General features: G+C 32.0%; 2 protein-coding genes across 14 annotated transcripts in view; one reads left to right on the top strand and one right to left on the bottom strand.

The window, feature by feature from the left end:
- The window catches only part of LOC119604403 (alpha-2-macroglobulin-like), a 54,872-nt gene that overhangs the window by 39,898 nt on the left and 196 nt on the right, over positions 1 to 14,778 (bottom strand). For 10 of the 13 annotated variants that reach the window (XM_037956976.1, XM_037956970.1, XM_037956971.1 and 7 more), the window contains exons 1-4: positions 14,705 to 14,778; positions 6,924 to 8,253; positions 6,601 to 6,862; positions 6,277 to 6,544 (exon numbers count right to left, since the gene is read on the bottom strand). The exon at positions 14,705 to 14,778 is cut by the window's right edge and continues 196 nt beyond it. In XM_037956976.1, the coding sequence (XP_037812904.1) occupies positions 6,277 to 6,544; positions 6,601 to 6,862; positions 6,924 to 7,738 (1,345 nt within the window). In that variant the 5' untranslated portion in view covers positions 7,739 to 8,253; positions 14,705 to 14,778. Of the gene's footprint in view, positions 1 to 4,605; positions 4,766 to 5,221; positions 5,433 to 6,011; positions 6,190 to 6,276; positions 6,545 to 6,600; positions 6,863 to 6,923; positions 8,254 to 14,704 lie in introns of all 13 variants that reach the window. The other 3 variants (XM_037956974.1, XM_037956972.1, XM_037956979.1) reach the window with 3 other exon arrangements.
- Positions 118 to 2,938, top strand: LOC119604404 (probable cytochrome P450 313a4). Its single transcript, XM_037956984.1, has 7 exons — positions 118 to 307; positions 1,171 to 1,368; positions 1,443 to 1,631; positions 1,705 to 1,774; positions 1,829 to 2,111; positions 2,171 to 2,597; positions 2,673 to 2,938. Exons 1-7 carry the CDS (start codon positions 157 to 159, stop codon positions 2,831 to 2,833), a joined length of 1,479 nt encoding a protein of 492 aa, XP_037812912.1. The 5' UTR covers positions 118 to 156; the 3' UTR covers positions 2,834 to 2,938.

The raw sequence follows: 14,778 nt of genomic DNA, 5'->3' as shown, positions 1-14,778 counted from the left end.
CATCAAAAATGCTAATATAGATTATGTACGAAATAAAACTTATATTTTATGTAGAGAACATTCTCAAATGCAATTATAAATTCTATATAAAAGAAACTTTAAAGCGCAACAGAAGCTCAGTTAGTTAGTTAGAATTTGTGTTATAATTTGTTAAAAATGGAATTATTTATACATACGGTTGGAGTTTTATTGTTTATTTGGATCATATATCTTTGGTATATCAGAGCATTTATAAAATTAGCCCATACAGTAAACTCGAATAGACTACATACATGGCGTGGCTATGGCAAATTATTAACGAGAAAAGGTAACGATTGAAGTGAAAAGTATAGAAAACTAGTAAAAAAAAGTATTATCGGATTACACTAATAGCCTATATCAAATAGCATTGATGGGACGATGTTAATAATTGATTTTTGTTACGTTCGTTTAGAGGCACTGTGAAATATATTTGTTTTACTTTTGTATCGAATAATCAAGAAATTATTATGTGGGAAACTTCAAAGGGACAGCACCGAACTACATAATAAACCTACCACTTAGGGTTATTGCACCACTTAAAGTTGTCCTTATTTCATCAATAGCTACAATGAAGTCAATCGTCACTCCCTAGATTACAAAGAGACAGTCAGAAATCTGGTCCAAAGGAGTTAATGTATGTCTATGCACCTTTTTAGTTAAGTTGGATTTTCCAATGTCCACATTCTAGATTACTTGGGGCGTAAAAAGTTACGACTGACTTCACTCTTGTTTGAGCCAAGCAAGTTTTTAGACGGTAGTGAAAATGGCTGTATATTACGGATGAATTCGAACTGCTGGGTACCGATCATGTGATCGGTACTGCGAGCTGTAGTTTGATTACAAGGTGATTCTAAACCGATTGGAATACTTTGAGATGGGTATATGATCACTATTATTGTGTTTTACAAACATCAGCATTAACGTATAAGACCCTCCCCATATAGTTTCAAACCTCTTCATAAATTACGACATACTACGATACAACCTTACAACTCCGATTGTGAATTGGAAAAATTATTTTTTGCAAGCATAAGTTAATGTTTCCTAATATCACACTACCACACATTGAACCTAGAAACCATTTCTGTAGAAATCATAAACTCATAACTGACTATAACATAATTAATGATAAAATTGAATTTCTTTCAGAGGGTCTTTTATACTTTTATAATTATGCCAATAAATACGGTCCAAACTGTGTAATGTGGGTAGGAATATGGCCGATATTTCTAAGCACTGATCCAGAAGTTTTAAAGGATATCTTCACATCTAAAAACTGCATAGATAAACCAATCGTATATAAAGGAATTACTACAATAGCCGGTAATGGTTTAATATCTCAAAATGGTAATTGGACACAAAAATTCAGGAATTATCTGAAATTGTTATGATTACAAAATTTCGCAAATTACAATTTACAGATCCAGATTGGAGTAGACATCGTAAAGTACTGAATAAGGCCTTTTCGCCTACAATTCTAAAATCATTTTTCTCCCTTTTTCACAAAGAGATTAACAATGTAATAGAGCAAATTGGGAGAAGTCAAGAAAAGGGAGACGACGTTGATATGTTGGTAATATTTCGTGCCTTAACCATGAGAATTGCTTCGAGTAAGTTATTCTGTATATAGTGCACATGATTTATATCATTTTTCATTCCTTTAAAAAATATAATTCTTCTTAGAAACAACCCTTAAAAGAAATTTGGAACAGACGGAATTTAATTCATTTATTATGGCAGAACATGCTCACTCGTAAGTTAACTTAACTAAACCTGAACCTAATTATATAAATTGATTTTGTTTCAGATTACTAGAGTTTGTAGCGGATGTCTGCATCAGTCAAATAATGGCGATTAAATGGATATGCAAACTGGCTGAGAAATATTTGTATACGACTGCAAGAGATGGTTTAGCGATATTTCGAAGACTCGTCAATGAATCAGTGGATATTATACGAAGAAATGATACAAAAGATCCCAGTTATTTGCCCGAAGTAAATAGCGTATTAGATTATGCTTTTATGGGAGTTCAACAGAATATTTTACGATTGGATGAAATTGAAAGTCAAATGACGCATATCTTTTTTGGGGTAGGTTTTAATATACTTTTAACTCCAGGAAAATATATCTTAAAGAATTCTTTCTTAAGGCCTTTGAGTCTACATCTACTACATTGTATTTGGTAACCGCATTACTGGCCATGCATCCGCATTATCAGGAACGAGCCTATGAGGAGGTAGCAAGTATATTGCCCCCTAATGACAACGAAATTACATTAGAATTGATGGAACAATTGACTTATGTAGACATGATTTTCAAAGAGACAATGCGACTTTTTCCCGCGATACCATTGGTGTTTCGAAAAGTTACCAAGGAGGATCTTGTACTCAGCAATGGTGTGAAGTTACCGGTTGGTCTAATGATTTGTATTGACCTCTATACTTTGCATCGCAGTAAACATCTGTATGGCCCCAATGCAAACGCTTTTAATCCCGATAACTTTTTACCTTCAAATGTTGCTGAAAGGCACCCATTTGCATATATACCGTTTACCAAGGGACAAAGATCTTGTATTGGTAAGTCAACAGATATGACGTATTTTGGAGGAATATGTATTACCGACATTTGGGTAAATTTTCTTTCTAATTTAGGTATGAGATATGCTGAAACATTTTTTAAAATTGCACTGGCAAAACTTATAAAAACGTACAAATTTACAACCGATTTTAAGTATGAAGATATAGTTTGTGAGAATCACATGTCTTTGAAAATAGTAGAAGAGCCGCGTGTTTATCTGGAGAAGCGTGAATAGCAATAATATTTTGTTAAAAAATTTGGTAATTTTGGTCCAAAAAACAATATACATATATATGTGTAATAAATGGAAAAAAGCTAACTATATATTTTTATAAATTAAGATGCTAATATATTATTAAGGAACTTACAGAGATTTTCAACTTGTCAAACGGCCAAAGAAACTTTGAAGTTATGTACCAAATACTCGATCGCATAATTTCTTGAAATTCAGTTATTAATTGGCCATCAAAACAATGTCGCACAACTATTACTTTGAACTATGTTAAGTATTGAATGAATCGACTTCTGTATGCCACGATCTGTATAAACTATGGCCTATATTATGGATAACATTATAGGAGACTATAGTAAGGTTATTTTAGTAAGGACCGCACTATACAAAGGAATATTGATTAGATTATAGTATGGCCTATAGTGTGGACCATCGATTCGACTATGACCTGCAAAGTATTATATACTTAAAGCCTAGATTTTAGTCTTAAGTGCGAGTCGTCAATTACATTCCGATCTATAGATTATAGTATTCAAACTATAGTTTGGAAAGTCAACTATAGACTGGAATGAAAACTAAATTATTGTCTGAACTAGGTTTTTTGCAGAACTAAAGACAAGATTATATAGTTTATATGATGCGAAAAACTTTAACAATTTTCTATTATAAGCAGTTATTTCCACACCCAAATCTGGTATCTTATGGTCCTCAAAAGCAAGCAATATTAAAGGCGAAAAAATATATATCGTTATTTATATTTTACATAAATTTTACCTAAATGTTAGTTATTAGAATTGGTCGACCCGGACTAAATAATGGTCTATAAAGAGGTCGTGGAAAGTCTGAAAATCATAAATACAAACAACTCAAGACCTTGAATTAGCAATATATAGAAATAAGTTAAAATATCACATAGAGCTTGGCGGAATCCTATATACAAACCATCATATGCCAATGACCATATAAACCTATACCAGCTTTTACTACATTTAAAATGATTTTCCCAAATAACCTCTATATGAAACAATTTGGGGCGATCCTATACCTAGCAATTCCTAAATATAAAGTACCATTTATGTAAATAATGAAATGAAAACATTAATTTTCAGAATAAATTCTATGAGATTTTAAAGCAATTACAGGCCTAACTCTGCAGCATTGTAGAGACTGTAATACTATTATTAACCATATAGCGGTCAATTACTGCCCGTTACGGCAAAATATTGTACAGAATGAAATTTTATAATGCCCTAGTCGAAACCCGGACTTTCTTAAAGGAATGAATTTTAATCCGTCTTCAGATCACATCACAAGTTTTCGAGATATTTCTTTACATTCGTTAAATGTAACGATATTAGTTTAATAAAATTAAACAAAATTGATTAAGATATAGGAAAAAACGTAAGTATTACAAAAGGTTTCGTAATTTCGTAAAATTAGAAAAAGATTTGATTAAATACCATATAGTATTATGTACAAAATTTTCGTAAATATTACGAAAAAAGTAGTTTTTTGTAAAGTTATGTATGGATTATTTTCAGTGTAAGAAAATTATGGATGTTTTGGGGATATAATTAAATTTTGACCGATTTTTTTTCAAAAAAGTACTGGTAAAAAATGTCTGTACCAATATCAGATGCATTACGAGTATATGGTATAAAGCGGCTATACATACAAAGTATTTATTACTTTATAGTTATGTTAGCAAAAGGATAGCAATAAGGTTAATAACTTTAAATTTATGCTAAAATTGTGTAAATTCTTTACTATCGTACATATTAATATTTTTAAAAATCCAATTTTCAATAAAATCTTGACGTATTTTGAGTTTTGCGCTGTTGGCAAATATAGCTTCAGGTGAACCTGGAAAGTCCTCCAATCTTGGAGCATCTGTACGAAATGACGAAAGATGACCTATACGTAGTTGTGGTAAATCTGAAAATGTTTTTTTGGAATTTTATAAAAATACCCAAAATTTAATATTTATGTATATAAAAATACAGATATTACGAATATCTGAAATTTGTCCATGTCTAATGAAGACATTATGGTTGAGAAGAGATGGAACTTCCGTGTGACTCATCTACAGTGTCTAAACTTTTGTTCTAAACGATGTTTGATTTGAATAGTAATCATTTTAGTTAGTACCAGCATCTTCTTCCTTGCTGGATCTAAATGGACTATATCAGCAGCATATTTCTACCTAGTCCAACTTAATTTTACAAATGGATATTAGTTTTGATGATTGATATAAATAAGATAAATTATATTCAGGCTCCAGGTTGTTCCTTTTTTGAAACATTTAGATGAATAACTTTACAATTTTTTAAACACAAGACAACACAATTCCACCAATAAACATATAGCATGTTAACTATATAATACTCGTACTTGTTCAAATTATTGAAAATCCAATTTTCAATAAATGTTTTACGAATTTTTATTTCAACATTTTCATAGGATTCTGAGTCATAGATAGAGGTGCCATGTCCTATTCCTTTACGATTTGTGTGTGTTCTGAACATAAAACTTCCACCGCCACCTCGCATAAAGGGAGATTCGTACAATACACGATTTTGGTAGAAAATAGTGTGATCGAAATCTGTAAGTTTTTTTTTTTTTCAATATTTTTTAAAATTAGTACTTAACTGAAGATATTATGAAGTAATGGAAATTTATATAGAATTGTTTTTTTAACCATAGAATTCCATTCCGATCGAAAGTGGAATTATTTTAGTAGTTTGTTTGTTAAGTAAAAATTACCTTTTTAAGTTATAATGAAGATATTTACTAAAAAATCCACTCTTGATCGGAATAGAATCGTAGAATTGTAATGGTAAATTATACAATTCTTCGTTCTCGCTTCATGTAGACCTCCAAAATGTAGACATACAAAGTTAAGTCTATCTTTAATCAAGATTTAGATCTTTTTAAAGAAATCTTATTCTATTTACAGTACAGATAAAGTAGGTCCGAATTTCGCCAGATATTTAGCTCGAAAATATATTTTCAGTAAATTAAATATAAATATCATATAATTTATAATAATAAAAACTAATTGGAAAGGCTAAAAGGTTATTTAAAAATTTGTTAAATAAAAAGCTTAGAATTATAATAAAAAATAAATATTAAAAAATCTTAAAATAACCAGCACCCTAAAATATGTACATCTTTAACCAACCTATTAATAACCTTGTAAATCCATATATCGGAAAAATCTTTACGTATCTTTAAATTTAACACACTATCAGTTTCAGTTTCTTTAATATCGTTATCACTTTCAAATCTATTGTCTAATAAGTCTTCAATATCAGGAGCAGCATCATTTACATAAAATATATCATCGTCGAAATTTATATCTTGGATAACGGGATATTCCATAGCAAATTATTATGCAGATAAGAATTCTTAAATGTCTGAAAATACTAATATCATGCAAAACTTACCTTGGGAATAAGGATAATTGGCATTGGTTTGGGTAATTAAACCTGATGATCTACCCGGATAGGTGCCGTAACCCTTGATATAAGGAGTCGAAGTAGCGTACGAATTTAAATCATTGATTATTCTTTCTGAATCTAAGTCATTGCCAGATTTAAGTAATAGCACACTTTGATCAACCCCCAAAAGTCCCACAAATGATTCTGGATCGGTTTTAATATTCAATTTAACCTCTTCGCCGGGTTTAACTTGTTTTGGAGCAGTGATTTCAATCTAAAAACATAACATTTTAGTTGAAATGAACTAAATTTTTCTGTAGAACTACCCACCTTATTCTGAAATTCTTTGTGGAAATTAAGTGTCATTTCTTCAAACTTCAAATCACCATCAAGTACAAAATAAACATATAAATGTGACTCGGGTACCATTTCAAATGTGGGTTTAAATTTAATTTCATGAGACTTGCTATTTTCGGGTACTTTAACATGTTCCTGTTTAATAATATTGCCACGAGCGACAATAGCGTAGACATAATAAGGAATATTTTTGTTAGATTTAACATCGACTACAACATCTTGATCCAGTTGAAATCTGAAAAAATGGGAAACATTTGTAAGTGATGACCTATTGAAGTTATACATCCACTACTTACTTTTCAGTTTTCTTGACTAATTTCAACGGACCCACATCTTCTTCACCATCTTTGTCTTTATTTTCTTTTGTATCTTTATTTTTACCCAGCAAACCGGAAAGATATTTAGTTTGATCGGCATACATCAATCTTACATTGTAATAATAATCAGCCTTGGGAATAGTCACCTTAAACAATGCCATACCATTTTTATCGAGTTCACTAGTATACACATACTCTACTGCATCGTTTTTTTCATTGTAGAAGTGACTATCTTTTCCAATCGAAAGCTTGGCCATATGTTTGCCATTCTGTACCGGTGAACCGTCAAGATTTTTCACAAAAGCCTTCAATTCGAAAGTTTTATTGGGGTCATAATCATAAACATTTTGCGGCACTTCAATGTTGTAACGTGAACGATGTAAATTTACCGAAGCTGTTTTATTTTGTGTAGTGCCAGTGTATTCTTCTGTCATGACAGCGAAGATATTGATGGGCGGTGTGTAGGAGTAATAGCCATAGCCGCCATTAAAATTAGGTTTTATTAAACCGAGGTCTTTCACTAAATCAAATTCAACATGACCCTTGCCATCGACTTCGATGGTTTTCTCCGTTTTAAGTTGTCCATTTTGTGCATCTATGGCAATGGTAGCTTGACCCTTGACCGGTTTACCATATGTGTATTTGGAACGTACAGTAATTTTCAGGGTGTCTTCATAGGAAATATCCTTTACGGTCTCTATATCAACACTAAATTTGGGCAACACATATTTGTCAACATCAAATTTCTTTTCGGTTTTAGTATCATCTTCATTGGGGCCCATGTTCACCTCCATAATCCATTCACCTAAAACTGGTTGATCGGATAATTGAAATTCTCCCGTATAGACCCCCCTTCGTTAATTGAATATCTTTGATTTGCTTAACAAAGTTACCAGCACCATCTTTAAAACCTAATGTCAAGGGTTGCTCTAATTTTGCTGGTCTTGTATTTTCATCTAATACAACAATACGATATTGTACTAAATCTCCCGGTTTGTAGACAGCCTTGTCAGTTTGTATATATGTTTTGGGTTCTTTATTTTTAAAATTTAATTCAGTGGAATTTTTGAATATTAAACCTTTAATACCCTCCGATTCTAATTGATAATTGCCCGATTTTAAATTAGGTATTTCGAAGTTTACGACTTCTGTATGGGAGGGCGAGATTTCGACGGTTTTTTCTTCATTGTATGATGGTCCCTTTATGCCTACTTTAATTGTAGCCGGTTCTGAGTTTTCATGCAGAGTAACACTGACAGAGTAATCAAGATGAGATTGTATTGTGCCAGGGGCCACAATGGAATAGAAACTGTAATTGGAAATAACATAGTAATTAGTAAAAAACGTATTATTATATATACTTGATTTTTAATATACATATATGTATACCGGAATCTGAGAAGAAAATACAAAATATTCATGGTCTATTTCAAAATTAGTTATAGGTTGTTCTACTTAAGAAAGCAAATTTGAACCAACTATGAGTGATCTCAAGAAATCAGCCTTTGACGAACTATTAAAATCGGGCAGGAAAGACGGTCTTTTGGTTGAATTGGTTTTTTTTTACCAGAGTAATTAGAAACTAAAATTTTCACCACCAGCAATGTATGACAGGAATTCGGAAGTTTCAAGGGTATCAAAATATCTGGGCGTAATTTTAGACTCTTAGGTCTCAAAGTTACTTTTCATTAAGAATATATAACATTTTATGTTGTTAGAATAAGTACGACTTTATGTGCCTTCTGTTCTTGAAAAAAAGCCATAAATATTGCCTTGTCTTGATATTACAGTTTCAGGCCAGTTTGGACATTATATTGATAGCAGGCAGATTGGTGTTTTATTTTGGAAAAACCGGTGGACTACCAGCACCAAGAATTTACAGCACCTTCCGAACTAGAAAATCATTTTAGTCTACACTGACGAATATCGAAGTGCTTGCCGTATTGGCCTTTTTTTTGTATCTTAAATACAAGTTATTTTTGTATATATTTCTGCCGGTCCATGTACAAAATTTTGCTCAAGTACTCGAGCTATCTAATATCTAGCCATAGTAGCCCCGTTGGGGAATGATGAGTCAAGCTCAATCTAACCCCGACAAAGGAAAAGGTTAGAGCCGATAGAATTTGCGCACCCAACATCAGGTGAAAACACCCTATTGATGTCATGAGAAATGCCGTGTTCCTGGATCTATAAAGTCGCCAATCACACTACTGAGATGGATCTGTTATTTCGGTAACAGCACCTAGGGACAACAAATTGGTAGTCCGAAGCTCGGATCCATTTTTAATTGACAACACTTATTTCAGTGGCCACAAGGACCTACTGTGATAAGTTGAGCATATTACTCAAAAATATGCTCAACACACTCAAACATGAAGGAAAATCGCCGATAAAGATCAAGGTATTACCAACTCTGCCAACGTCTAAACAAACTCCACCGCCACTTCAACCGTCACTCCATCCATTATTCCGACATCTCCACAAATACAACCCAGAATACCTCTCATCCATCAGATACCGGGATTAAACCACAGCCACTACATAGATCACGAAGGAACCTCAACCAACTGACCAGCCAGGACAAAGACCTGCGGGCAACTGGCCACCATTAGTACCAGATTATCTGGTGCTCTAGTTCGACCTCATGTCAAATCATTCCACAGTGCACAGTGGGGCAGAATGGAAATTTTTTGGAAATAAATCTGGCATTTCTAAACGGCTGATCCGATCGGGATAAAATGATGCCCCAGGGACGGCGCTGTGGCGGCTCAAAGTAGGGTACCTACGACATGTAAAATTTTTAAACTCGTGCCATTTTTTTGTTTTTCACCCAAATACAAAGATTTTTATATTTTGTGAAAGCGCTCGACGAGATCTTGAAAAAACATGCTTGGACATACTACTTATCTCTTATAATATCCGAGTTATAGGCATTTAAAAATTTAGTGATACAAAATTTACCATACCTTGGTCCGCCTTTTTTTGAATACCGGGCGTAATTTTGGACCAAATGGACTCAATTTTTTCTTGTTAGTTAGACAACAAAGTTTTCAATAATATACAAAAAATTTCAGATCAATATCGTTTACAGATCCAAAAATATACGTTTTTTAATTTAAAAATTCAAAAAATTTTAGATTTTTGGCGTTTTTTTGCCAAAAATGTGTCTTAACTCTTTTATTAATAAAATAAAATTTTTATTAAGAACATATAACAATTTTATAGTTTTCTAAAAGGTATCTTTACGCAGAAGGCTTTGGCGTAAAAAACTTGTCCTATTTTTTGAAAATGTTGCCACTGCGTCCTTCCGAATATGACCTATTTTTTATCAAAACTTCAACTTTGGGCGACATGTTCTAAAATCCCAAAGCTGGGATCAGAAAACTGAAAGCAGTTTTGGAAACCTCAATATGTTTTCTATTTACTCCAAAAGTATTTTCCCAGCCCTGAAAGAAATGTGGACCCTATGGGCAAAAAAGTAAAAAATCCCATTTTTGGGATTTTCATTCCTATTTTTGGGAATTGCGGGATGCCCTTTGACCTTTTCAATTTAAGCATAATAGGACCTTTCAATTATAAGGATAAGCAAACAAATAGAAAATAGGTAAATATAAGATTTAAATATGTGCTGTCATACTTAATACTAAAATATGAAAAAGATGAAATTAAAGGACACAGGTTTAAATGAACATATTTTTGAATGTAATTGAGATATTGGCTTGAAATTTTTTGTAAAGGGTCGAGAATTTCCATATCTAACTAAAAAATGATATTAAGGGATAAATATGGACTAAATTGTTGTAGCTATCTGCGATCCTATTAAAATTTTGATATAAATCATAGTTTTAGAAATTAAACAAATATGTAATATATGACAAAATCTTTATTTATGAACAAAACTCAATGAAATTTTCAACGCTTGTTAAATTTGTCATTTCAAATAAGAATATGCAAAAAAAAATTGAAAAGGTCAAAGGGCATCCCGCAATTCCCAAAAATAGGAATGAAAATCCCAAAAATGGGATTTTTTACTTTTTTGCCCATAGGGTCCACATTTCTTTCAGGGCTGGGAAAATACTTTTGGAGTAAATAGAAAACATATTGAGGTTTCCAAAACTGCTTTCAGTTTTCTGATCCCAGCTTTGGGATTTTAGAACATGTCGCCCAAAGTTGAAGTTTTGATAAAAAATAGGTCATATTCGGAAGGACGCAGTGGCAACATTTTCAAAAAATAGGACAAGTTTTTTACGCCAAAGCGTTCTGCGTAAAGATACCTTTTAGAAAACTATAAAATTGTTATATGTTCTTAATAAAAATTTTATTTTATTAATAAAAGAGTTAAGACACATTTTTGGCAAAAAAACGCCAAAAATCTAAAATTTTTTGAATTTTTAAATTAAAAAACGTATATTTTTGGATCTGTAAACGATATTGATCTGAAATTTTTTGTATATTATTGGAAATTTTGTTGTCTAAAATTTGGTCCAAAATTTTGGTCCAAAATTACGCCCGGTATTCAAAAAAAGGCGGACCAAGGTATGGTAAATTTTGTATCACTAAATTTTTAAATGCCTATAACTCGGATATTATAAGAGATAAGTAGTATGTCCAAGCATGTTTTTTCAAGATCTCGTCGAGCGCTTTCACAAAATATAAAAATCTTTGTATTTGGGTGAAAAACAAAAAAATGGCACGAGTTTAAAAATTTTACATGTCGTAGGTACCCTACTTTGAGCCGCCACAGCGCCGTCCCTGGGGCATCTGCAGGGTTCATCTTCAAAACTTAAACTCGAATACTCCTTGGCTACGCTCACGCCAAATTTTATCCCGATCGGATCAGCCGTTTAGAAATGCCAGATTTATTTCCAAAAAATTTCCATTCTGCCCCACTGTGCATTCCAAGGAAAGGCCGAAGATACATTTGATAATCACCAGTTTATAGTCCCGTTAGACTAGAGATACTGGTAGCACCTCTTTACGCCGCGATTGCAATACACCAAGATGGGATCTATCACCAAGGAAACATGCCCCGGGGAGTCTACACTGACGGTTGAAAATCTTTTACGGGTACCTTTATATCGGCTTGATGTGGAGGAATTCTGAGGTCAGATTCCTTTAGAAAAGTATGCTTTGATCTCACGGTTTAAAATTTGTTGACCTGTGTTATTCTAGAATATTCATATTCCTCTGATATGATATTCATATTCCTCTGATATGAGTGACCATATCGGGATTTACGTATCTCACAATATATAAATGTGAGTTACTGCAAAATATGTTTAGACTAAGAAGAACAGTTTAAAATTTCTCACAAGTATCGGTTGCTTCTCTTTGGACAAGAGTGCAGAAAGTGTTGAGAGATTCTAGTTAAACAATAGTCGTATAAGGCCTCATGTCAGTGAAAGACTCTATGACTATGTAATGAAGGCATGGATTAAGTTAATTTTTTAAAAACAACAAAATCCATGGTCTGCATTATATAGGACCATGTTGTGGATCATGTAGTCCCATAACTTTACTAAAGGAGTAGTTTTGGTATTAATCTGATGTAATGCATGTGCGGATTACTTGATTAGATCTTTTAGTCCAATTAAAATAATTTTCCCACAGGCAACATTAAAGACATTCTTTAAGGGTCCTAATACTGGAGCTAAGGTCAATCTTTTAACATGACAGATATCAAGCTTCAAAATCATGTTAGTGTTATAAATCTAAATATCGATATATGGTATATATTGAGATAAATTTCAAACAAACTTAAATAGTTTCCTCCCGGGAATAATAATCTAATTTTGCGAATGATTGATGCATTAATGGACCTACAGTTTTTGTCGAGAGGTTATTGCAATGTATTTTTTCTCAGCTTTTCCAAAAATTTGTTTGTAAAATTAAGCAAAAAATTCTATATACATATATCCCGGTTTTAACATATTTTGTTATTTCCTAATAACAAAGCAAAAAAACCGGTATTTTCGGCTTCCAGATGGCATCATTAATTTAGGCAAATGTGTGTGTGTCAAGTGTTTGTATTCATAAGATTATTTCAATTTAGTTAATTAGTGTATATTATTTTCATTATCAAGTTTGAACTTTAGTTTAATTATAATGTATGCTCTGATCTTAAAGTTGTCTGGCTACTTTATCAGAAACAGCTGATACACCAAGAAGAAATAAAAACAAAAAATGTATACTCTTGGGGGGAAAACCAGTTTTGACCTTCGGTACTAACTTAACTGATAACACATTTATTTACACAAAACAAAAACAATGTCAACGCACAAAAAATGAAACACACTTTTTAAATCTCCCAAAAATTAACATTTACTGCCGGTTTCTCTAAATGCGAAAGAACATTTTCTTTCTTACAAATATATTTAAAACAACAAATAAATTTAAAATTTTGTTTTTGTTTACAATCTATATATGTATATATAAATGAATATGTGTTTGTATGTTTGTATATTTGAAGTTTATAGGCTACTAAACGGCTGAACCGATTTTCTTGAAATTTTCACAGTGGCGAAGCCCATATTAAGAAAATATTACAGCAGTATATCTGAGATAATATACATATGTATCTTCTTCTATATACATATATAAAAATGAATGTGTGTTTGTTTGTATGTTGAACGTTATAGACTACTGAACGGCTGAACCGATTTTATTCAGCGTATTCCTGTATGTCTGGAATAGGTAATAGGATACTTTTTATTTTGAAATTCCAAGTGGGCGGGGATCCACGCCCATATTAAGAAAATATTAAATCCGTATATTTTGTCCTCAAATTTTGTCGGAGCCACTTTAGTGTCAATATGATTATTTAGGTCAAAAAGTTGGCGGACTAGCATTAGGGGGCGTTGCACCTCCCATATTAAATAAATACAAAAATTCGTTTATCTGGAAATCTAATGGAACTAAATTCTTCAAATTTTGCACAAAGAACTTATATATTCATCTGAGCATTTTGTAGAAAACAGGGTGGACTTTCATCTGGAGGGGCTTGGAGCCCCCATATCAATTAAATAGAAAAATTCGCATATCTGAGAAACTATTAAAGCTAGAATCTTAAAATTTCATATGAAGAACTTTGACATTCATGTGAACATTTAGAGAATAACTGGCGGACTTTCAATGGGGGATTGGCATCTCCCATATGAATTAAATAAACAATTTCGTTTATCTGGGAAACTAATAGAACTAGATTCTTCAATTTTTGCACAAAGAACTTTATTTTTCATCTGAAAATTTTGGAGATCTGGGGGGCTTGGAGCACCAATATGAATTAAATAGAAAAATTCGAATATCTGAGAAACTATTAAAGCTAGAATCTTTAAATTTTACATGAAGAATTTCGACATTAATGTGAACATTTTGAGAATAACGGGCGGACTTTCAATGGGGGATTGGGAAACTATTAGATTATTAAAATTTTTCATAGATTACATTAAAATCTTAAATAACCTTCGCAAAAATTAGCGCACTTTGCGTGGCATCTCCCATATGTAACCAATTGTATATCTGAAAAAGGGTAGCAAAGCACCCTGGGTATAGCTAGTATATTTATAAGAAAGATAATGTTGTTTCGATATTGTGAAAGAGGGAGTTGTTATTTATTTGTTTTTATTTCGAACACATAAAAATTCTTAGAATTTTATTTGATTTTTAGCAATTAATAACAAATCACGTTTAACAATTAAATAAACAAAATCCCAATTTATGTTCGAAAAAAGTATAATTTATAATAATAATAAGAAACTTACCCGCTGGCATTAACAAATATTAAAATTTGTAAAAATATTAAAGCGAAACTTAATGTTCGCTTCATGACTTTTTG

The sequence above is a fragment of the Lucilia sericata genome, unplaced genomic scaffold, assembly GCF_015586225.1.
Source record: "Lucilia sericata isolate MDLA Ls3-8-SP2 unplaced genomic scaffold, ASM1558622v1 Contig000389F_arrow, whole genome shotgun sequence".
In the NCBI taxonomy this organism is placed as follows: Eukaryota; Metazoa; Arthropoda; class Insecta; order Diptera; family Calliphoridae; genus Lucilia; species Lucilia sericata.
This window is presented reverse-complemented; position numbering and strand designations above follow the sequence as displayed.

Coding starts and splice junctions, on each gene's coding strand:
- LOC119604404 (XM_037956984.1), top strand. CDS start 157: ATGGAATTATTTATACATACGGTTGGAGTTTTATTGTTTATTTGGATC. Junction 1,369..1,442: donor TGGTTTAATATCTCAAAATG/GTAATTGGACAC, acceptor TACAATTTACAG/ATCCAGATTGGAGTAGACAT. Junction 1,632..1,704: donor AACCATGAGAATTGCTTCGA/GTAAGTTATTCT, acceptor AATTCTTCTTAG/AAACAACCCTTAAAAGAAAT.